Below are 24,275 nucleotides of genomic sequence, written 5' to 3'. Positions count from 1 at the left end.
TAACCCCTTTTACCTATTGTACTGAGATTCATTCCCCTCAATACTTCTGGTCAATGTACATAATTTGTAAGTCACGGGACTTGGCATGAAATACAAAATACATCACATACAATGGAATAACATATAATACATACAATACATTGTTTACATTAACTGCAGGAAAAAACTATCGACTAAAATTGAAAAAATTTTTGACCACTCATAGTGGCTTCTTCGTCTTGGATTTTACTGACACACACACTCGCCTTTTTCCATTAATCTGTTAGAAGGAACAAGTCCTTTGTTTTCCTTCTTGAACTCGAGTGTAAGTTAAGGTTTACCTCCGTTACGTATTCTTCATACGCAACGACATGCATCAGCATGCAGAGAATACAGCTGTAGCCGCTCCACTGAAGCTTGGGAAGGGAATTTTCTACCTTCTACTTAGGGTAGTGGCAACGACTACGTGTATGCTACGGTTTTTTGCGTATAAAATCTGAAAATGCACGAAATAATCATTTATATGCAGCATAACCCGAATATGTACAGTGTTTTGTGCTTAAGCACGTTCTGGTGTGCTTATAAATCATTAACCTCTAATAAAATTTCCTACATTAACATAGACATATAAACATACAATCTTGAAGTTCAGGGTCTAGCTACTATTAATATGTACAGTGTTTCATAATAGCGGCACGCCCTTGTGTGCGTGTATCATCTTCAATTAAAGTGCGCTTATAGGCGTCTTGTGTTATCATGGGAGAAACAATAGATATTTTAATGCATTGGTTGTCATGAAAATCTATGTACACGAATAATCCGACTTTCATAGCTTCAGTGCAGCATGATATTCTGTATGACTTTTTTTTTTTCATAGTTTATTTTATAGACGATTCCTTTGCTTACAGGTCGTCCATCACACTACTTACCTGTTTCTCGTACAGCGGCGATATCATTTTCATTCTTTGTGACTGTAAATCGTGATATGTATGAAAGATATAATTTTGACATGATTTATCATTTCATGTTTTAAGTGGGTAAAGTAATTCATACCTTCCTTTTGCATACATGAGTGAAGCATCGCTAATGTTACACTTTGTATCAGGTTTTTCGCATTTTCTCGTAAACTCGTAGAGTCTTACGGTTTTAATTAAGTTGTTTCTTGACGTTAGGTATACCTCTTTATACGAGGTTCTCTTAGAGTTTAATTTTCCTTATACACTTCTACGTTGTTTAAGTTCAGTACATGTACAGGGCTTCTTTCGCCTTTCACACATTCATACATACGTTTAAAAAAAAATATATATCTACCACTATAATATACACTTTGCTGGTGGGGCCCTTTTTCGGTACCCTGCACCATTCCTTCAATATTCCAAAATAATTCAGGGTGTGCTGAGCATCGTCCCTTATACTAATAATACTTACAACTAAATATTTCTTCTTACATACATAACTGCCTTACAGTCCATTAATGTGCAACATTCCCTATTTTCCTCCTTTACACTTTAGCTTTCGTACATGTACCCTCGTGTATAGCTTATATATTCTACAAAGTTGTTTGCTGAGTGCTTCAGGTGTTTCCTAACGTTAATGTGTCTCTCTCTCTCTCTATAAACCCTAGGTATTTGTTTTGAGAGCGATTCATTTCATTACTCACGCTGCATAGGTCTGTTTATTATTATCCTATTTTAAAGCTTGTGTCACTCTTTTCCTTAGTCACAAAAATTCCCGCGTTTACCTTGTTGTTCATTCTGAAAATCGCCCGCTACTGTGTAATGTAAATGCATGCGTTACCTCTTTTCTTTCCTCTTTGCTGCTTTTTCCCTATATGTAATTGTGTGCTGTTCTCGTGTACATAGCCTTTCTTCCGGTTATATATCTGCATTATTTATTTATTTATTTTTTCTATTTTCTTTCTCCTTCCGTACAAGCTAAGATTTTACTCAGTATAATATAATATTACAATATTACAATACCGTCCATGACCAGTATGTACTTGCATGTTCACTTTTATTACGTAATACCAGCTTATAATTAAATTTTCTAAGTTACTGTTTACAAGACTTGTGTACCCTTTCCTTTCTTGTTTTTGAATGACTTTCGTCTCTGTGTCTCATAGTAAGAGTGGTCCCAAAACTTTTAAACTTTCCGCGCATGCGCGCTTACGTACCACGACTGGACTGTAGGTGCGGGGAAAACTCTGCATTGTTGGTGAACATTCTTCGTGATAGCCACCATCGTGTAATAGTCACGTGACACCTGGACTCGACCGCGCATGCGCCTTTGCGCTTTGTATACGCTCAGCTGATCGGACATGGAAGGGGGGAAGATTTCTCCCCGGCTCGCTGCCTACAGCGCGGCCAATGACCTCGTCTTGACATGCAGCTATCCCGTGCTCATGAGCTGAGCGTTGTATTGCAACTTCGACGTGTGGTTTGTTGCTCGTCTCAAGCAAACAAACTCTGACCTTCGCGCTAATTTGTCTTTGTTCCCCTCTCTTAAATAACTGAGTTAGACTACTAAAGTACCGTATGGTTTATTTTAAAGTGTTAAGACTCACAGTAACACATGTTTCATTAGGTTTGGTTAAATATGCGTTTTTAAGCTGGCATATGCCCCCAGTTGTTCGCAAGTTTCTTAGGTTAATGACAGCAATTTTACTATGTGATCCAAGGTTGTACAATTTCAATTTTGCTAAAATAACATATAACCTTTAATGAAAAAATTCCTTGATGTCCTTGTGGGGGTATAACCCTTTCATCTTGCCCGTTCGTGTGTTACCTAACAGATAACATCCTGGGTGGGGTTTGTCTATTATAATGAAAGGGCCATCATACAACAACTGCCACTTTTTGTTTAATGCCTTAATTTTAGAGGATTTTGGGTGGGTACGTAATAGTACTTCCTGTCCAATGTTAAATTCTGTAACCTTTCTTATCTTTTTGTTGTTATTACAGCCTGCACGAGGTCACTTACCTTGTCCGGTGCTTTCATCTCTTCTTCACATAGATCATCTTCTACGGTCGCATCCTGATCATATCTTAAAAATAATTGTCTAAGATGTAATGTGTGCTTGTTTGTGCCCCCTGTTGTCAAATCGGTCGGCCGGTGGGGGCTCATTACGACCGATTGTTGTTTACCGGGGGAGACAACGGCGTTGCTTCAGTACTGTCCGTTACATCTACAAAGTGTACTGAGTGGTTATTCTGTCGCCAATTAGTTTCCGGACCGCTGCGTGCAACATTTTCTTGCGACCGGCCGTCGCTATTCCTCCTTGGTCTGTCATTCCTATTACTGTAACTATTGTAATTTTCATTTGTGTGCCGCCTTTCATCACGCGGGCCTGACCAATCATTCACGTGATTTCTATCATTTCCATACCGGCGTGGACCGTAATCTGTACTGTACCTTTGGTCTTCACGTCTCTGTGGCGCCGAATTCCTCCGATTCCCGTAATTCCAGGTTCCATTATTTGGCCTTGTCGCATACGGATGCCAACTGTGTGGGTTTTGTCCACTGCCATTAAAATGATATCCGTTACCGTTGTTTTGATTGGTTCCGGAATATTCATTCCGATTACTTGTGCTCGGCTCTTCGTATATTAGATCAATTGAGTCAAGCACGGAAAGAAAGTAGTCAAGGTCGTTTTCCGGTATGGATACCAATTTTTCGCGTAAATTCGCGGGTAGTCTGTTTTTCAGAATTTTGAGAACGTCTACGTGCGGTATTGGATTGTTCCAATAGCGCGTCTTATTCAAGTACTTTTCGAAATACTTTCTCAACCCGCCGTTTTTTAGGTTGAACGGTTGTGGGTTGAATACCTCACGTCGCAGTCTTTCTTGGACCCCAGCAGACCAATATTTCTCCAAGAAAGCCCGTTCAAATTGTTCGTAGGTGACGCACTGTTCAGCCATGTCTGTGGCCCACAAAAGTGCGTCGCCTTGTGTGAAGCCTACTACATATCTAATCTTCTGTGCCTCAGTCCAGTTTCTTGGTAAGACATTTTTAAATGCTCTTACAAATACGACTGGATGAGTTTTTCTGGATTCTGTGGAGAAAACTGGAAACTGTCTATGTTTCAACAGGCTCTCATCGACTAGAATCGTCGAGATGCAAGGCGACACACCTACTGCCTGTTGCAGCACCGCGTTTGGCGAATAGCCATTGTTTACCTGTGCCGGTGCGTGCACATACGCCGGACAGGGCGCGTGATGTTCCGCGTTATTGACATCGTAATCTGGCACGGGCGAATAAGTGTCGCGCTGCTTGTTGCTTGACGTAGGCAAGTCATTTGAAACGTTTAGTCTACCAGCAATTTCCTTACGTATTCTGTCCTCGGCTACTTTGATTTCATTACCTAATTTTTCAAAAAGTTTTGTTTCCCGGTCAGTTATTGATTCATTTACATTACCGTTTTCTAAAGTTTCATTTATTTTGATAATGTCCGCGTTGATACGTCGAGTCTCCTGTTTCAGAAAACCGACTTCTTCGTTAACTTTATTAACTTGGTCAGGTATTTCTTCACATGCGGACTGTACTCTTGTTAAATTTAATTGAATAGCCTGTACGTTTTCATGTATTTCTTTTTGTACGGTTTGTGTTTGATTGTGTGTTTCTACTATTTCTGACAGTTCCTGTTCCTGTTTGGTTGTAAGATCTGACAATTTCTTTTCTAAGTCATTTGCCAATACATTGTATACACTATTGACAGTTTTGATGACTTTGTCTTCGATCTTTTGATCGATTTCATTGGTGAGTTTATTTAAGCGTTGATCGAAATGTCTGTGTATGTTTTCAAATTGCGTGTTTACACTTGAAAACTGCTGTTGGAACCCAATTTCCATGTTTGACAATTTTGTGTTTGTCATTATTTCTAGATTCGCCAGTTTCTCGCTCACATTTGACATCAGACTATATAATGCCTCAAGCGTAACTGACGAAGCTTGTGTGTTTGTATTTATGCCATTATTTGTTGCCATTGTTTCTCTGCCACGGTCTGATTGAATCGAAACCGGGCTAGGTTCACTGACTTCACGCGAAATATTTTCATCTGATCTGGTAATCGATGCTTCATCGACTGTGCACAAGGTTTCATTTGCAAGTGGTTCGTTATTGTTAATCCCTGTGGAGTGCAATTGAATTGTATTTACTTCTACATTATGTTGTGCTGAAAACCTAATTGCGTCATCATTTACGTCACTATTGTCAGAATCGGTGACGTGTCCATGAACATTTGTTAAATTAAAGTTCTCCGATTCCATTGTGAAGATATTATTTTTATCTGTACTTTACTGTTAATCTAAATCTTTAAATTCTCTCGCAGTTGAATTAATAAAAATATCTCGCGATTGTTATTTGTTGCGCGTCGGAAATTTACAAGATGGCGCACTACGTCTTCTAATTCTGCGATTGTTGAACATAAAAAAGTAATTATCAAAGTGTAATTGTGTGTTGCCACAAACACTACCAGGATTTTAATATGGACAGGAAAAGGTTCTACTTTAAGTGGACCTAAGCCAAGGTGCAGTCACTGCATGCGTTTGCGCTTTCCTACCTTAATTCCGACTGAACTGCATCACTCACGATTACGTTAGTTTTGTAAATCCTTGTCCTTGTTCCTTCTGGTTATTGTGCCATCCGTTTATACAGTTAATATTGTTTCACCTTATTCGTCATTTTCCATGTGTGTCATGTAACAGAGAAACAGTAATTAGTACAAGTACATTTGTAGCACAACAATGAAGTACTTACTCTTTGTTCCACCAGCACTGTCCCTGTCAGCGGTCGCCAGTGTGGCGAAATAAATAAAAAACATTTTACATTTTAAATTCCACGTGATTGTTGATTTAATCAGAGTTCTCACCTTAGACGTAGAATTAGTCCTTCTGCCACAATATTAATTCATTAGTCGCCATCGATGTTCTTCTCTTTGTTGACCGTGTGTACCATCATGAGTCGGCATCGGTTCACTTCACGAAGACGGTGGAAACCAAGGAATACTATGCTACGTCGCTACAAATAATTTTCGTAACACTTCGATACTTTTCACTATTTTTTATTCACAACACAATAAGACTTGCTGTGCTCGTCGCACAAACCATAATTACCAACCATATGGCTGCCTTTCCGCACAGTCCAAAAATCACGTCCATCCTCCACAAGGCAACAATCGAAAGTGTCCCTTAGCTCCTTGGAGTATCAAACAAAAGAGAACCCAATGTGAACTTTACAAAGATTATAGTATACATGCCTCTCAATTTATCTTTGGCGCAGCTTTTAAGATATTGTATGTCTCTGCATAGGAATGTGTCATTACAACGTGGAATGTTTCCTTCTATTATATTGATATTATTACAATTTTAATTTCAGGTACGGCAGGATAGGTAAGGAGCATAATCAGTGTCAACTATTGAATGATTACTGTGAAGGGCAAGGAAATGCCATATACCCATATGAGAAAGTGTTATCAGCACCTGACATATTTTGAATGGGGCTTCATTGTGGGTAGCCATTTGGTCATATGGTCAAATCATGCAATATCCAAATTTCTGGGGCATTTAGATGCGACAGTGATCTGATGCTGACTGCGTGGGAACATGAGGGAAGGCATTCTTGCCATCAAGGTTCTTGTTGACCATGTCCAATCTCCACAAGGAAGGACTGCAATATTATGCACCAAACACGCTGTAGCTGCTTCACATCACTGCCTGCCATCCGAGACCAAGTAATTGACTACACACACACACACACACACACACACACACACACACACACACACACACACACACACACACACACACACACACACACACACAATGTTGTGTGGCACTTCTGAACACATCTCATCATGTGCATTTTTGGTTGTGAGGAATGTTTGGACAGTTTTAGGCTGCAACAAAGACAAAATAATTTTGCTGTGCTGTTGTAATATTTTTTTTAAAGCCTTCTTGTGCAACATTGTTGACAGTAGTTACATATCATGTATGCGGCTGTTCCTTGGTTCATTCACAGAAGTAGTGTGTCCCTATATCATCACCACATATCTTTCTCTATTTTCAGATGGATAGCACTGACACATTTTGAGGCGACAGAAGCACGAAGTGCTTTTCCCTGCTTTGACGAACCTGTGATGAAAGCCATGTTCCAGATCAACATCATCCATTCCAGCAACTACACTGCCATCTCCAACATGCCCATAGTTCATACTGAACAGTTGTAAGTATGGCTGTCTCATAAAATGCTTACTTCAGTTGATAAGGAGTGAAGCCCTTATCAGTAGGATGGTAAATCACAGTCCCTCTTTATTTTGTAACATTCCATTGGCATGTTGTAGGCACTAACAAGCTGAAAATAATGTTTATTTCATCCTTGTTATTAACAAATTTTGAAGGGAAATTACTGCCCCATGCACATTTTAAAGTCAGTATATTTAGTTTCTTTTGCAAGGAGCCCGTTGAGTGTGAGAAAGGAAGTTCATTCTTTAGGAAGACTCCTTTGAAAGTGTAGTGTTACCAATAAAGATAGAAAAAATATTAGTTGCTAATGACTCACCATGTTTATCTGAAGGGTGGCCGTTGAGTGTGAGGAAGCAAGTTCATTCTTTAGGAAGACTCCTTTGAAAGTGTAGTGTTACCAATAAAGATAGAAAAAATATTAGTTGCTAATGACTCACCATGTTTATCTGAAGGGTGACAGAAAATGAGTGTCCAGTAGGTGCAGAGATTAACCTTCTATGGGACGTATGTATTAAAATGGACATCATTGACATTCAAGAAATCAAACCAAACCATTAACTTGCACCATGAACAGTTACTGAAAAATGGTGTGCCACACTGATCACAAAGATTTGTACCATCGAGATTGAAGGCAAACCCTTTGTGAGTCACAAATTGTGCAGGACATTTAGTTAGGTATCCACTCCTAAAGAATGCATGTAGAATCATATTGGTGTAATGGGGTGATGAAAAATAATGGAATGTGATGGCATGCAATCAGATACGAAGCAATCTGTCAGGAGCTTATTGTAAAACTGGCTACCCCTTAAGCACTAGCTGCAGATAGTGCAGTAATGTGTTTTATAAATATGGAAAAACAAACATCTAGAGGCTGAATTTGTCCAGTGGTACCAGGTTGAATGAATTGGAATGTCACACTTTTCAGGAGGAACAGTTTGCTCCAGAGGAATAAGATTTTTGTATGCAGACCAGGAATGAAGCAAAAGCCAAGTAATGCTGACAAGCTGTTGTCCAAAAGCAGTGCTCATACCATAGTTGTAGTTCTCTCATGCCCATTTTCCCACCCTTGCTTGTTGTGATGTAAATATTCCCTACTGCTCTCGCAAGATTATGCACATGAGAAAGAATTACAGGAGGCAGAGCACCTCCAACTTCTTGTAGCACAATAAATAACTGTTGAGCCAATTTACCATCCAGATTAACAGTTGGCATAATTGTATACGAGTGCATTAAGACATTGTTAGCTGATCTCGATATAACTCCCTTGGTACCGCCAGTTTCAAGGGTTCCTTTGATATGCATTTCCTCTTCAAATCCAAATTTTTTGGAAATGAAAATAATTTCTTCACTGGACTATGGGGTAAGTTTGTTTATCTCATCTACAAATTTTCAGGTGATTCCGTAGTTTGCTGTGCATCATCAAGTTGACACTTTGTTTGAAATTTCGTTATCTTATGTCTTCCAATTCTGTAGCACTGTTTGAAGTTATGCAACCATCCACTCCTTTCCTTGAGATCACTGTAACCTATGTTGCACACAATTTGATGTGCTTAATATAGTAGGTCATTATCATGCACCTCCTTGCATCTAGCATCCTGAAATGCAGAAACACCAGTTTTTGTAACAAATGTGCATTGTCCACATTTTTAAATCTGTAGTTTCTCTTACTTTAATTTGGTAAGCTCACATTGGCATCACTTTACTCCTTACATACATTTTCTACACAGTTGAGCATATATGACACCACCATTCCACTGACTCATTTTGCAGAAATGCTAATATTTCACATGTGACTTCTTTCTAACTCTGGAAAACTTCTTGAGTTCCTTCCTGACAAAATGTCAACTTCAGCAACTGTTGTTTTAGATGTAATGCTGTGTTTGCTTTGTTTATCATTGTCATCGCTCTGCAGTGAATAAACACCACTACCATTTTAGCATTATTGTGAGTTACTAATTGACTAAGCAGTTCACCTATTCTCTGTAGCCTCACACTGTGCTCACCATTGAGTACCTCCGGTCCTGCCCCCTGTTATCATTAGCAGCCAATATTGTGGTTACAGGGTGGACAATATGTGGGGTGCTGAATGCCATAAACATCATTGGCCTATTGCAACCTCACACTCAAGGGGTTTCTTGATAGACACTGCTCATTATTCCCCCAATTTAGAAAGAAAAATGTAAAATTGTTTTGGGGAAAACGTAAACCATTTCAAACTAAAGGTGAAGGTGTTCTTGCAGCAGTATTGCTGAAGAAAACTATCACATGTAAACAGTTGCGCTATAATACGCTTGTAACATCTTTACAGTCAAACAACTGCACCGTAGACAGACTTCTTTAAAGGGTTGTCATCAGATGGTAGACATCTCCAACTGAAAACAAAGTGGCCAGATGATTAAATATTTGTCTTTCTGTAGCTCATAGACTGGCAACAATTTCAAATGGTAGATTTGACACTGAGATGATTTGGCAAAATATGCCCATGGGGTACGATGGGCGAACATGGCAGATATGTTCTGTTATGTACTTGGTGGACACATACTGAGGCACTGAGACATAGTTAATTTAATAATTAATAATGGAGGGAAGGAAAACAAAAAAAAAAAACAAATGTAATTAAGGTAAATGGTTTTTGAAGATGGTTTTGCAATACTTTCAGAAAATCTGACAGAAGCAGTTACTCCAAAAATAGCAAATAGAACAGGTTTTAAAATTTCAGCTGAAAAAAAGAAAAAAACAAAATTCATAACAAATATAAAAAATGCTCTAAAATTCATAGAAACACAAATCGGTAAAATAGACTGAGTAAATGGACTAGAAGACTTTGCAGTAGATGTAAGAGTTAACAAAATGAAAGGCACAAATGATTTGACAAATAATATTTACAACAATGAACACACATTTAGAACTATGAAACTAAAACACTAGTCACAGTGGTATGACGAAAATTTTCATTTGGAAGTGAATCCCTAATAATGAACTGTCAACTGGACAAAATAGAGGTACTTGAAAGACAGATTATTAGATAAACAATGGATGCAGTATAAACTATAGATGACTGGAAAATGAGAAGTAATACGCAGATCTACAAAAACATAGATAAAATATGAGAAGTAATGGCTAAGAAACCTCTGCTGAATTAATGAGAAAGGCTAACAGAACTAATATTCCAGTTTTTCTACAAGAAGAAATTGACAGTACCATAGATTATGTAAGTAAGGGAAGAAACAGAAAGAAACAACATCAAAGAATTGGAAATAACCAAAAGAAACCTATGAAAGAATAAAATACTAGATTATGAGGCTTCACGATATTATGTTCAACAAGAACAAAAGGCAACATGGGAAGAAAATGAGGATGTACTGAAAAAATAGGAAACAACAATATAGAAGAGGTACCAAAGTTGTGTGATCCTAGTTTGAAGAATGGCTTGGAGGGGGGGGGGGGGAGGTAACAGTTGTTGTAGATAGACAAAGGTTTGATTACAGTAAGCAGGTTGACATCGATGTAGCTTGTAGTATTTATTCAGGCATGAAGAGGCTTGCTCAGGATAGACTAGCATGGAGAGCTGCATCAAACAAGGCATTTGACTAAAGACTATGATAACAGGTTCTCAAGGAGTAATATTGGTAAAGTTTATTCTTGCTTCAGCTACTGCTGTAGCTTGTCTGTGAAAGTAAGGTTCATCGGACTATCTACAGCTCAAGAGTTTTGGTTACTGTCACAGTGACTTTGTACTGGAAAGGGCTGTTTGTGAATCATCTACTTTATATGGAGACTGCATCTGAAAGGCGCACTTCATGACTTCTGCAGTATCTAAATTATCAGTTTTCTGCAAGTGATATAAGAATATATGCAGATGACAAGCATAGTTGAACCCCATTAACTTGATACTGTGGTTGTTGATGTCGCCAGTCTCAAGACTAGTTTGAGGCAGCTCACCTACACAGTGCAACCCTCTTCATCTCTGTATAACAACTGTGATCACTGTAATCCACAGCCATTTGAATTGGCTTGCTATATTCAAGACTTGATCTCTGTGACATTCATGCCACATCCCTGCCCACATTTATTACATTTTTATTGATGTGTTTTAATATACACTGTAGGAAGAGTTTATTATGAGAGGCTAGTGAATAGGTAGGATCACAAGGCAGACTCGTCAATGACATGCCAGATGGTTGCATACTGTGAGAACAACTGGGCGAGCAAGAGCCATATTGTACTGGAACAGACAGACAGTTGGGATTCACCTGCTACACTGGGTACCAAGAACCGAATCTTTTATTATTTGTATATAGTGTTTAAATATTAATATACAGCTTTGACCATGCCAATGATGTTACTTGCTCTGAGAACTTGTTAATAACTTCAATATCACTCAATTCTTAATAATTTCAATATCACTCAATTCATCAGGAAATAATAATTACAGATTTCAGGTGCTGACAGTGCTTATTAATGGAAAGCATAGACCAATTACATGTGTGCCCGGAGAGGGAAAGCTAGGTCTACGATCAGTTCCCAAAGAAGTAGTACATCAATCTGTGTATAAAATCTGATCTCATGTAAAGATAGAATGAAAAACTGCCTCGGATGATATACTGTGTGATGTTGTGTTAATCCAAGGCAGTCTATGATCAATTTTCATTGTTAAATAAATAAATGTCATATCGGATAGACCATCTGCCTGGTGCAAGTCTTTCGATTTGATGCCACTTCGGCAACTTGCGTGTTGATGAGGATGAAATGATGTAATTAGGACAAAACAACACCCAGTCCCTGAGCAGAAAATCTCCAACCCAGCCAGGAATCAAACCTAGGCCCTTAGGATTGACATACTGTTGCACTGAACACTCAGATACTGGGGGTAGACAGTTTTCATTGTTGTAACATGTGAACTAGTGTGTGAAGTGCAACTCTGCATAAAGATGGAATTAATTGTTCAAGTTGCCTTTGAGAACATATTTGTGTGATCTCTTGTGGGTTCTAAGATTGTGTGAAGCATTTTTATGTTTTTGTGGTGCTCGGGAACTAATGACTAATCATCGTGAATTTTGTTATGAATAATAATGATAAACTGGATCTAGAAACTGTTTTACTAATTTTGTGATTGAACAAATAAATCAAGATTAGTTACTATCCCAGTATTTTATGATTCTCATTATGTTCAGCACTTAAATCTACCCACTTGCCACCTAATTGTGCTTTGTTTATTGCACAAGCATTAGAGCTCATAACCAATGGAGATGGAACCAAATGGGACAATGGCTACAAGATGAGACGTAAGTATGTTGGCTGCAGTTCAGTTACGAGAAGTAGGGGGCTGATGCACTAGATGTTCATTTATAAATTACACATAGCATCACTGTGCATCACCGTGTACATATTGTGGTAGATGATAGTTTGAACATTCATTCCCCTGAATGAGATGTTCACTCTGCAGAAGAGTGTACACTGATATCAAACGTCCTACCAGATTAAAACTGTGTGCCAGACTGAGTTTTTGAAGTATGGAAGGTAGGAGACAAGGTACTGGCAGAAGTAAAGCTGTGAGGACAGGGCATGAATTGTGCCTGGGTAGCTCAGATGGTACAGCACTTGCCCACGAAAGGCAAAGGTCCCAAATTCGTGTCTCGGTCTGGCACACAGTTTTAATCTGCAAGGAAGTTTCATTCATTCCCCTGTCTCCTGTAATAGTGTTACACTCTTGCTACAATTTTTATCCCCCCCCCCCCCCCCCATACTTACTTCCATTACCAAATAGGTGATTTCCTGATGACCCATTTCATCAAATGCCTCCCCAGTTTGTTCACTACTATCCCATTAGTTATTTACTCTATCTGTCTAATAATTATCAGCAATCTTATGTAGCACCTCATTTAAAAAGCTTCTACTCTTTTATTATCTCAGCCACTTACCATCCACATCTCTCTTCCATACAAGGCTATGCTTCACACAGATATGTTGAGGAAAGGCTTTTTATTTATATTCGGTGTTGACAAATTTATCTTTTTCAGAAATACTTTTCTTTCTAAGGTTAATCTGCGTTTTATATTCTCTCCACTTAAGCCATCATCAGTTACTTTGCTGACAAAATAACAAAACCCATCTACTACTTTAAGTGTTTCATTTCCTAACTTAATTTCCTCACCATTGCCTGATTTAATTCAAAATCCCATCATCTTCATTTTACTTTAGTTGATGTTCATTTTACAATTCCTGCTGAACATGCTATCCACTGTGCAGTTGTCTTCCCAATGCTTTGCTGTCTCTTGATAGAATTACAAGGACACTGACAAAACTCAAAGGTTTTGTTTTTTTCTTCCTGAACTTTGGTTCCTTTTCCAACTCTCTTATTGATTTTTTTTCACAGCTTCCTCAGTGTGTGGACTGAATAACATCAGGGATAGACTACACCTCTGTGTCACTCCCCTCATGTCCTAGTGAACTCAGATTAGTTACTGGGTGTTTTTACTGGCCACTTGATTACGCTATGACAGTCTTAGAATCATTTAAAGAAAGTCCACACTCAGTAGTGTGGAAATATCCAGATCACATGATATTAGTTGGAGGCTTCTTTAACCTACTGATTATAGATTGGAATGTCTGTGGATTCACTGCAGGTGATATGGGAGGAAGTTTTGTGAAGTACTTGTGAACATGTTTTCTGAAAACTATCTCATGCAGCTAGTTAGACAGCCCACATAGAACAGAAACTTTGGAGTTAAAAGCAGGCCTCAGCTAATCAACAGTGCCAGTATAGAGATGGGATTAGTGATCATAATGTCATCATAATGACAATAGTTACTAAAGTTAATAAAGCTATCAACAAGGCTAGGAGAGCATTTTTGCTAGAAAGAGCAAGTACGTAGTTGTAACCATCCCACTTAGAAAATTAACTGACATCATTTAGTTCCAGTATAATGTACGTAGAGGATAGTATGTGCAAAGTTGAAATGGATTGTAAATCATGCTCTGGGATGATTAAGGATGAAAAGATCCACTGTGGTTTAATAACAAAATTCAGAAAATGATGAGGAAGCAGAGGCTGTTGCACTCTCAGTTCAAAAAAGAATGTGCAAAATGACAGGGGAAAGTTAGTAGAAATTTGTGCATCAGATAAAAAGATTGATGCATGAAGCAAACAACTGCTACCTTCATCATAAATTAGCAAAAGATCTCGTCAAAAAACTGAGAAAATTCTGATCCTATGTAAAATTGACAAGTGGGTTGAAGACTTCTGTCCAGACACTCACTTATCCATTTGATGTAGCAATAGAAGACAGCAAAAAGAAAGCTGAAGTTTTAAATTTTGCGTTTAAGAAATCATTTGCACAGATTCTCATATGGAGGACAGAGTAGCAGGCATCCCTGGCATAGAGAAGCAACTGAAAGAGATGGAAAACAAATTATGTCATAGATTCAAATGAAATCCCAATTTGATTTTACAGAGAGTGCTATACAACACTGGTCCCTTACTTAGCTTGCATTTACTGTGAATCTCTTGCTCAATGCAAAGTACAAAGTGCATGGGAAAAAGTGTAGGCCTAGGTGACTCCTGTATATAAGAAGGGTAAAAGAATGGAGACACAGAATTACAGACCTGTTCCTTGGTGTTCATTTGTTGCAGGGTTCTTAAATGTATCTTCAGTTTGAATATAATGATGTGTACTTGAGATGGAGAAGCTTTTGTCTACAAATCAATGTGGATTTAGAAAGCATCGCTCGTGCAAAAATCAGCTTACCTTTTTCAAGCACTATGTCCTGCTAACCATGGATGAAGGGCAGATTCCATATTCCTGGATTTCCAGAAAGCATTTGACATGGCAGCTCACTGCAGACTGTTAATGAAAGTACAAGTATATGGCACAGGTTCCAAAATTTGTGAGTGCGTAAAAGAGTTAACCAGTAGAACCCAGTACATTGTCCAGGGCTGAAAATGTTCATCAGAGATGAGGGAATGATCAGGAGTGCCCCAAGGAGGTGTGATAGGATTGCTCTTGTTCTGTATAAATGTAAGTGATTTGACATATAGGCTGAGTAGCAGTCTGTGACTGCTCATGATGCCGTACAGTATGGGAAAGTGACATCATTGAGTGACTGTAACAGGGTACAGCTTGACTAAGAATTTCTTCTTTGCTGGTTTGAATGGCAGCTTGTTCTAAATGAAGAAAAATGGAAATGACTGCAGAAGGATAGAAAAAACAGTCCTATAATATTGACAATATTATGAAAAGGATAGATTGCTACCAACCATATAGCAGAGATGCTGAAGTGCAGATATTTATTTTTTCTTTGATCACATTGTTCTCACATGTCGATTTCAATTGGTTTTCACCTTTCACTATTGGCCCACTCCCTCTGGTTTCATCCTGTTTTCCCATACTTCATCCATTTTGTCCTTTTTGTGATTTGCATATGTGCGACTCAGCGTCTTATGCTTTATGGTGAGTACCAATTCTCCTTTTCGTAATATTGTTATTATTCATCCTTGATTTTCCATTGTTTAATCCTGTAATATTTAAACACACAATTAGTGGTGTGCTGGCTGACATGGTCATGTCTGTAAAATATCTAGGCGTAATGTTGCAAAGCAAGGACATGAGGATGGTAGTAGGAAAGGTGAATGGTCAACCTCAGTTTATTGGGAGAATTTTAAGATAGTGCATTACATCTGTAAAGCAGACTGCATCCAGAACACTAATGCAACCCATTCTTGAGTACTGCTGAGATGTTTGGGATTTCCACTAAATCGGATTAAAGAAAGACATCAAAGCAATTCATATGCATGCTGCTAGATCTGTTACTGGTAGGTCTGATCAACAAAGTATTACAAAGATACTTTGTGAAATGGGAATCCCTGGAGGGAACATGATGTGAATCACTATTGAGAAAATTTAGAGAAGCAACATTTGAAGTTGACTACAGAGCAGTTCTACTGCTGCCAATGTACATTTTACATAAGGACTACAAAGGTAAGATAAGTTGGGGCTTGTACAGAAGCATGTTGACAGTCATGTGTCTTTCACTCCATTTGCAAGTGGAACAGGAAAGGGAACAACAGTGGTACAAGGCACCCTCCACCTAGTGGAGGCTTGTGGATATATGTATAGATGTAGGATTCTACTGGGACTTGTCTGTTTGATCCTCTGCTGCTTTCTCTGTTTCATCTCTCAAAGATGCCTGTTTGTCTTCTATTGTATTCCTTTTTGGGTTTTCCCCCCTCCCTCTCAGATGTTGGATAATGCTGTTTAATACTTACCTCGATTAAATGTTGAGACAAGTATCCTCTGTTCTTGTTGCAGCTTAATTTTCTGAGGACTTTCATTTTAGTCTTTAAAAAGTCTGATCAGGTTATAATTTTCTTAGTAGACAAGCGGTTTTTCCCATTTTTCTCAATTATTGTAATTTTCTTGTTGTTATTGCACCCGTTTACATTTGTGTTATATAATACAAGTGATCATCCCTTGTGTCTTGCTGGAGTTGTGTCTGACCTTCAGCCTGCCCTACTATCCAATACTTACTATACACCTTACTATACATCTTATTAGTGTGTTAATTTTTGAAATGTACAAGTTTATTATATTTTTCTGTATTCAAATTATACAATCATGTTTTTAATTACCTACAATTTTGAAATTAATATTTTGTAACCCTTCTGTTTTCTTTGTATACAAATATACTGATAATTTTAACAAAATTGATGGATACTATGTCCATATACACTGTCTGGTCAAAAGTATCCTCACATCCCTATGTGATGAACAGTCGACCGGTACATGTCACAAGAGGCAGTCCCTTCTGTATGTGCTCTTCACATTAGTGAAATGAAGTCTGTGCAGTGCCCACTTGCACTACTCTTACTAGATGGGAGTTAATTCTGAGCTTGTGTATTGTGGAAAATGGTTTAGACATCTGTTGGGAATATCATCTATCGCCAAATTGTGGTTTTAGGAATTGCATGGATTGTCAAGGTGAGGCATAAGTAAAAAAAAAAAAAGTTTATTTCCCATTTCAATTGCATTGTACAAAATGTCGCTAAAGAACTTGATCAGGAAAAACATGTGGCTTGGTAGAGGTAAACTGAGGATACAGCAGAGTATTATTTTAGCCTTTTGCTAGATTAAAGAATATACACTCCTGGAAATGGAAAAAAGAACACATTGACACCGGTGTGTCAGACCCACCATACTTGCTCCGGACACTGCGAGAGGGCTGTACAAGCAATGATCACACGCACGGCACAGCGGACACACCAGGAACCGCGGTGTTGGCCGTCGAATGGCGCTAGCTGCGCAGCATTTGTGCACCGCCGCCGTCAGTGTCAGCCAGTTTGCCGTGGCATACGGAGCTCCTTTGCAGTCTTTAACACTGGTAGCATGCCGCGACAGCGTGGACGTGAACCGTATGTGCAGTTGACGGACTTTGAGCGAGGGTGTATAGTGGGCATGCGGGAGGCCGGGTGGACGTACCGCCGAATTGCTCAACACGTGGGGCGTGAGGTCTCCACAGTACATCGATGTTGTCGCCAGTGGTCGGCGGAAGGTGCACGTGCCCGTCGACCTGGGACCGGACCGCAGCGACGCACGGATGCACGCCAAGACCGTAGGATCCTACGCAGTGCCGTGGGGGACCACACCGCCACTTCCCAGCAAATTAGGGACACTGTTGCTCCTGGGGTATCGGCGAGGACCATTCGCAACCGTCTCCATGAAGCTGGGCTACGGTCCCGCACACCGTTAGGCCGTCTTCCGCTCACGCCCCAATATCATGCAGCCTGCCTCCAGTGGTGTCGCGACAGGCGTGAATGGAGGGACGAATGGAGACGTGTCGTCTTCAGCGATGAGAGTCGCTTCTGCCTTGGTGCCAATGATGGTCGTATGCGTGTTTGGCGCCGTGCAGGTGAACGCCACAATCAGGACTGCATACGACCGAGGCACACAGGGCCAACACCCGGCATCATGGTGTGGGGAGCGATCTCCTACACTGGCCGTACACCACTGGTGATCGTCGAGGGGACACTGAATAGTGCACGGTACATCCAAACCGTCATCGAACCTATCGTTCTACCATTCCTAGACCGGCAAGGGAACTTGCTGTTCCAACAGGACAATGCACGTCCGCATGTATCCCGTGCCACCCAACGTGCTCTAGAAGGTGTAAGTCAACTACCCTGGCCAGCAAGATCTCCGGATCTGTCCCTCACTGAGCATGTTTGGGACTGGATGAAGCGTCGTCTCACGCGGTCTGCACGTCCAGCACGAACGCTGGTCCAACTGAGGCGCCAGGTGGAAATGGCATGGCAAGCCGTTCCACAGGACTACATCCAGCATCTCTACGATCGTCTCCATGGGAGAATAGCAGCCTGCATTGCTGCGAATGGTGGATATACACTGTACTAGTGCCGACATTGTGCATGCTCTGTTGCCTGTGTCTATGTGCCTGTGGTTCTGTCAGTGTGATCATGTGATGTATCTGACCCCAGGAATGTGTCAATAAAGTTTCCTCTTCCTGGGACAATGAATTCACGGTGTTCTTATTTCAATTTCCAGGAGTGTACATTGTTGCTCCTTCAGTAATTGCATTACCTACAAATACTGTTTGCAATTCCTGTGGTTTTTGTCATGAGGTGTGTTATGTGATTGTGACAAACTGTGCATATTTCAGTGGTTGGTTGGCAAAAAGCTTCCTTGCAAGGCTCTCACAGTTTCCCTGAGAGGTATAGCTTTAGTGTACACCAGCTATGGCAAAAAAAAGTTCCTGGCTGCATACACAACACATGGAATTGTCGATAGTGAAGATCTGGATGATGAGTAAGTTAAATTACTGTCATCCTTTGTTGTTGTCAAGAGTGTAAACAAAATTGATATCTATTGCTGTGACAATCATGTGCTCAATATACATCACTTGCAAGTGACCTTGGAAATTACTATGACATGCTATGACTCCTGATCCAAACCTCATAGAACTTTTTGTAGGGTGTGAACCATGTCCTGTCTGCATCAGCTGTATGCTCAGCTTAGACATCAGTAGCAGACATTCCTCACAAGATGAGATCCCTCATCTCATTTTGCCAGTGTTCGGAAGGTGTGGAGCCATTCTTAACTCAAGAGGAAGTGCTACCATGTACTGATAAAAGAAAAACTGACAATTGAGAGTGAAAATGTTGTTAACAATTCTCAGGCTGTATAATTTATTCTGAAAAAAATTGAATATTGTCACAGAGTTATGTAATAAAGTGACCGAGTATTGTTATAAAATTATGTAATCATACTTACAGGTGATTAGTTAACTTATATATGATACATAAATGCTGAATGATTTTTTGTTAAGAGAAAAATTGTTTGTTTCTTAGACAATTTTGAGATGTGGAATTTCTCAACAGACTTATTTTGAATAAGTTTTTCGCATCATGTTCTGTCACCTGTTCATCAACACTGATATGGTACATCCCTCTTCTTGTGTGAGTCAATTTGTGAATGACTTCTTGGTCTATATTTAAATTAATACTTGTAATTCTGACGTGCTGTACTTCAGATTCAGAGTGGAAAATAATCCTTTAACTTAGTGTAGATACAGACGTCTTATCTGTAGCAGCTTCGTCTTTGCTGTAAAATGCAAAAAAATGTAGCATTGTTACTTTCAACAAATTGGTGTATCATTAAGTCTTCAGTAATCACATTATGCTGACCTTCTCCTTGTACAAAGATGAAATTAACATTTTATTTCCCCAATATATTGTACTTGACAGTTTGTGATGGAAGGTGTATATCAGATGAACAAAAGCTAGAGAATGACCCCTCACACACTCCAGATATTGATTATGTCACCACAGTTGTCACCGATGTCATTCTGTGAAATGTTCTGTATTTCCAAAGCAGACTCTAATGACGCAGAATAAACCACCAACCAGTGAGTGCTGTGGAGCATGATACATCACCTGTCTTTATCCTAGGTTGCAGATATGCTGCATCCTTCATACCAGGTTATATATAAAAACAAGAAAACAAACTCCCACACTCTGAACTTGTTACTAACATAAACTTGTGTGGTGGCAATCATCATTTGTCAGTTCTGTATATGTTGCAAAACACATCACTTCACCAATGTGATATGTTACACTAAGCCGTGAACTGTATCTACTAACAGAGAGTTGAGTTCTAACATTTTGTTTACATCACACTACAAAATTTGTTTACAGTGAATAATTATTTTCCAATTTAATTTTTAGAATAAAGAACATAGAATAATTTGACAAAGCAGCTTGCGGCTTCTCACAATCGCACTGTCTGGCACTTTGTAGGTTTGCATCAGATGAATGAGGCAGGACCACAGTCTCACCATTCCTGTCAACTACACATAAAACAAAGGAAAAAACATGTCTGCATGAATATATTGCAACATAAATATCATATTTAAAGTTCTCAAAAAAATAATGTGGCACTGGTGCAGAAATACATTCTCACTATGAGTGCTTATCTTTCCCTCACATCTTTCCAAAGAGGCAGCTGCTTCAGGTTACTGTCACCTGATAAACTGCATACTTTGAACTTTATTACATAACACAGCACCAAAATCTTCACTCCACAGGGGCAGGAAAAGCTTATAATCAGACGTATATGATTGCATGAAATGCCATTAAATTTTTGTTGGAAGAGGCTGATGTGGAAGCGAATATCTCAGTAAAAGCTGTGCTTGAGAGAGTTGCAAGAATTTTTAGTTATCCCATCAATTCTATAATAAGAATAAATCATAGCTACAGATTGTCAGAGGTCTGAGACATAATTTTCACATTATACATGTTCTTCATTTTATGTAGTCAGTATTGTGGCAGTTGGTAGTGTACACCTCATTTTCTTTTATTTTATGAGATTTCATTGTGGCAGCACAGGGCTGGTCTCATTCTGCTTTGATTGACTTTTTGTGTATGTGACTATTTCATTTTCAGTTTTCTAGAGGGAAACTATTGACACTGAACTTCTATATCTGATTGTGCTCACATAACCTGTTAATACAGTTGTTTTGCACACTTTATAGCTGTAGCTTACAAGTTAAGGCAGATATGTGTTCGTGCATAGGCTTTAGCTGTTGAACTGCGTCTCCCCTACCTCATGACAATCGTTAACAGAAGCCTCACCACTACTATTGTTCCCTCCCCTCCACCCACTTCTACACAGGTACTGTCCAAGTTATTTTGTTTGCACTTTACCTCGTGTCACTCTGACAGAAAATATGGAAAAGCCACCAGCACTAGTTCATCACACTGCAATGATCGCAATACAATACAGTAATAGACCTGAAAACTTTACAATTAAGCAGATTCACAACAAAAGTGTGAAGTATCACAATGTTCTAGATTTGTGTAGGTCATTTCTGTGTAACTGATATGACACAGCTCAGCTTCGCTTTTGTTCTTTATTTTTTATTAATAGAGACATTTTATTACTCACCAGAGAGAATGAAGCAGGATGGATTGTGGATCATTTTGACACATCACTGCCTATGAGCACATACCTGGTGGCTTTTACCCTTTCGGAGATGGTGTTTGAAATGGCAAAACCACCACCTGTTCCAGAGACCAACAATGAGAAAACTCCTCTAGGTGTCAGTAGGCAGCCTGTCCAATCTTCCAGCTGCAATGATACAGGTATTTATAGATTTATGTTCACAGTTCTGCAACATACTTTTGTTGTGTCATGCCATGCATTTATATATTGTAAATTTGCACATTTATATATTGTACAATCAGAGAAGAAATTTTAAGTTTACTCTTTCACTGTGGAATACAGGATGCAATGTTTAAAAAGTGCTGTACAAGGAATCTGATGCAACATCACTGCCAAAATTTTCACACTCTGAGAGATAATTGACTCTGTGGAGATTCAAAGGCAGTAAAATTAAATCCCAAAAGTGGTTGCTGTGAAAGAAATGGTTTTGAACATTTAGCTCAGTCTGTTGTACAGGGAACCTTATCCCTGTGATTTCTATTAGCCCAATCAACAAAAACCAAAAATATCAAATAGGGTAGAAAAATTCATGTAGTTATAAATTTTTGAACAGTGATAGGAGGGACTGCCGTAAACAACATACTTAAAAGACTGCCTGAAAAAAAAAACCTGTAGCTTCTAGTGAAAATGTTTCCCAGTACAAAATTAAACTACATTAAATTTCCTGGAGAAAAGGTCCCTTTCATTTTTCCCTAGGACTAATAGTTTTCACAGTACAAGTGATGGGGAAAATGACATTTATTAAAATGGTGTGTTAATGGTATAATATTAATGTTATTTTAAATGAATTGTGTTAAGAACAAATATTAAATGTGTGCATCACATCTAAATGTAGTAGAGTCCATTTAACTGATAAATGCTGTTCACTGGCTGCGGTAGGTTGGTGGGAAGGGGCAATGGGAGGGAGGAGGGGAGGCATGTGAGGGAAGGCAGCTTGCTGGATTGTCTTCCTGCTCTTCCCTCCAGCATAGGTCTGCAAACTGAAGAATGAGCAGGCAAGTACTCATGTTCTCTACCACACTTCATCACAATAGGCGACTACAAGGTGTCTGACAAATTAGTCTGTCTCTACGTGGTCCCATGTACAATACTGGCCATTAAAATTGCTACACCATGAAGATGACGTGCTACAGACACGAAATTTAACCGACAGGAAGAAGATGCTCTGATATGCAAATGATTAGCTTCAGAGCATTCATACAAGGTTGGCGCCGTTGGTGACACCTACAATGTGCTGACTTGAGGAAAGTTTCCAACCAATTTCTCATACACAAACAGCAGTTGACTGGTGTTGCCTGGTGAAACGTTGTTGTGATGCCTTGTGTAAGGGGGAGAAATGCGTACTATCACGTTTCCGACTTTGATAAAGGTCGGATTGTAGCCTATCACAATTGCAGTTTATCGTATCGCGACATTGCTGCTCGCATTGGTCGAGATTGAATGACTGTTAGCAGAATATGGAATCAGTGGGTTCAGGAGGGTAACACGGACCGCCGTGCTGGATCCCAATGGCCTCGTATCACTAGCAGTTGAGATGACAGGCATCTTATCCACACAGCTGTAACGGATCGTGGAGCCACGTCTCGATCCCTGAGTCAACAGATGGGGACGTTTGCAAGACAACAACCATTTGCACGAACAGTTCAACGATGTTTGCAGCAGCATGGACTATCATCTCGGAGACCATGGCTGTGGTTACCCTTGACACTGCATCACAGACAGCAGTGCCTGCGATGGTGTACTCATCGATGAACCTGGGTGCACGAATGGCAAAACGTCATTTTTTCGTATGATTCCAGGTTCTGTTTACAGCATCATGACAGTTGCATCCATGTTTGGTGACATCGCGATGAACACACATTGGAAGCATGTATTCGTCATTGCCATACTGGCATATCACCCGACGTGATGGTATGGGGTGCCATTGTTTACACGTCTCAGTCACCTCTTGTTCGCATTGACGGCCCTTTGAACAGTGGACGTTACATTTCAGATGTGTTACGACCCATGGCTCTACCCTTCATTTGATCCCTGCAAAACCCTACATTTCAGTAGGATAATGCATGACCGCATGTCGCAGGTCCTGTACGGGCCTTTCTGGATACAGAAAATGTTCGACTGCTGCCCTGGCCAGCACATTCTCCAGATCTCTCACCAACTGAAAACGTCTGGTCAATGGTGGCCGACCAACTGGCTTGTCACAATACGCCAGTCACTACTGTTGATGAACTGTGGTATCATGTTGAAGCTGCGTGGGCAGCTATACCTGTACACACCATCCAAGCTCTGTTTGACTCAATGCCCAGGCGTATCAAGGCCGTTATTACGGCCAGAGATGGTTGTTCTGGGTACTGATTTCTCAGGATCTATGCACCCAAATTGCATGAAAATGTAATAACATGTCAGTTCTAGTATAATTGTCCAATGAATACCGGGTTATCATCTGCATTTCTTCTTGGTGTAGCAATTTTAATGGCCAGTAGTGTAGATCGGAGAAACGGACCCATCCACTATATTGGTATATGGCTGTTTTTAATCTGTGACATAC

The 24,275-nt window shown here is 39.6% G+C and overlaps 1 protein-coding gene across 1 annotated transcript in view; it reads left to right on the top strand.

Annotated features, from left to right (window-relative positions):
• Nucleotides 1–24,275, top strand: part of LOC126428215 (aminopeptidase Ey-like) — a 265,785-nt gene that overhangs the window by 82,004 nt on the left and 159,506 nt on the right. The window contains exons 5-6 of the mRNA XM_050090131.1: nucleotides 7,042–7,197; nucleotides 21,674–21,867. Coding sequence (XP_049946088.1) covers nucleotides 7,042–7,197; nucleotides 21,674–21,867 — 350 coding nt within the window. The remainder of the gene's footprint in view (nucleotides 1–7,041; nucleotides 7,198–21,673; nucleotides 21,868–24,275) is intronic.

The sequence above is a fragment of the Schistocerca serialis genome, chromosome 12, assembly GCF_023864345.2.
Source record: "Schistocerca serialis cubense isolate TAMUIC-IGC-003099 chromosome 12, iqSchSeri2.2, whole genome shotgun sequence".
NCBI classification, from domain to species: domain Eukaryota; kingdom Metazoa; phylum Arthropoda; class Insecta; order Orthoptera; family Acrididae; genus Schistocerca; species Schistocerca serialis.
The sequence above is the reverse complement of the archived record's forward strand: the minus strand, read 5'-3'. Positions and strand labels throughout refer to the sequence as shown.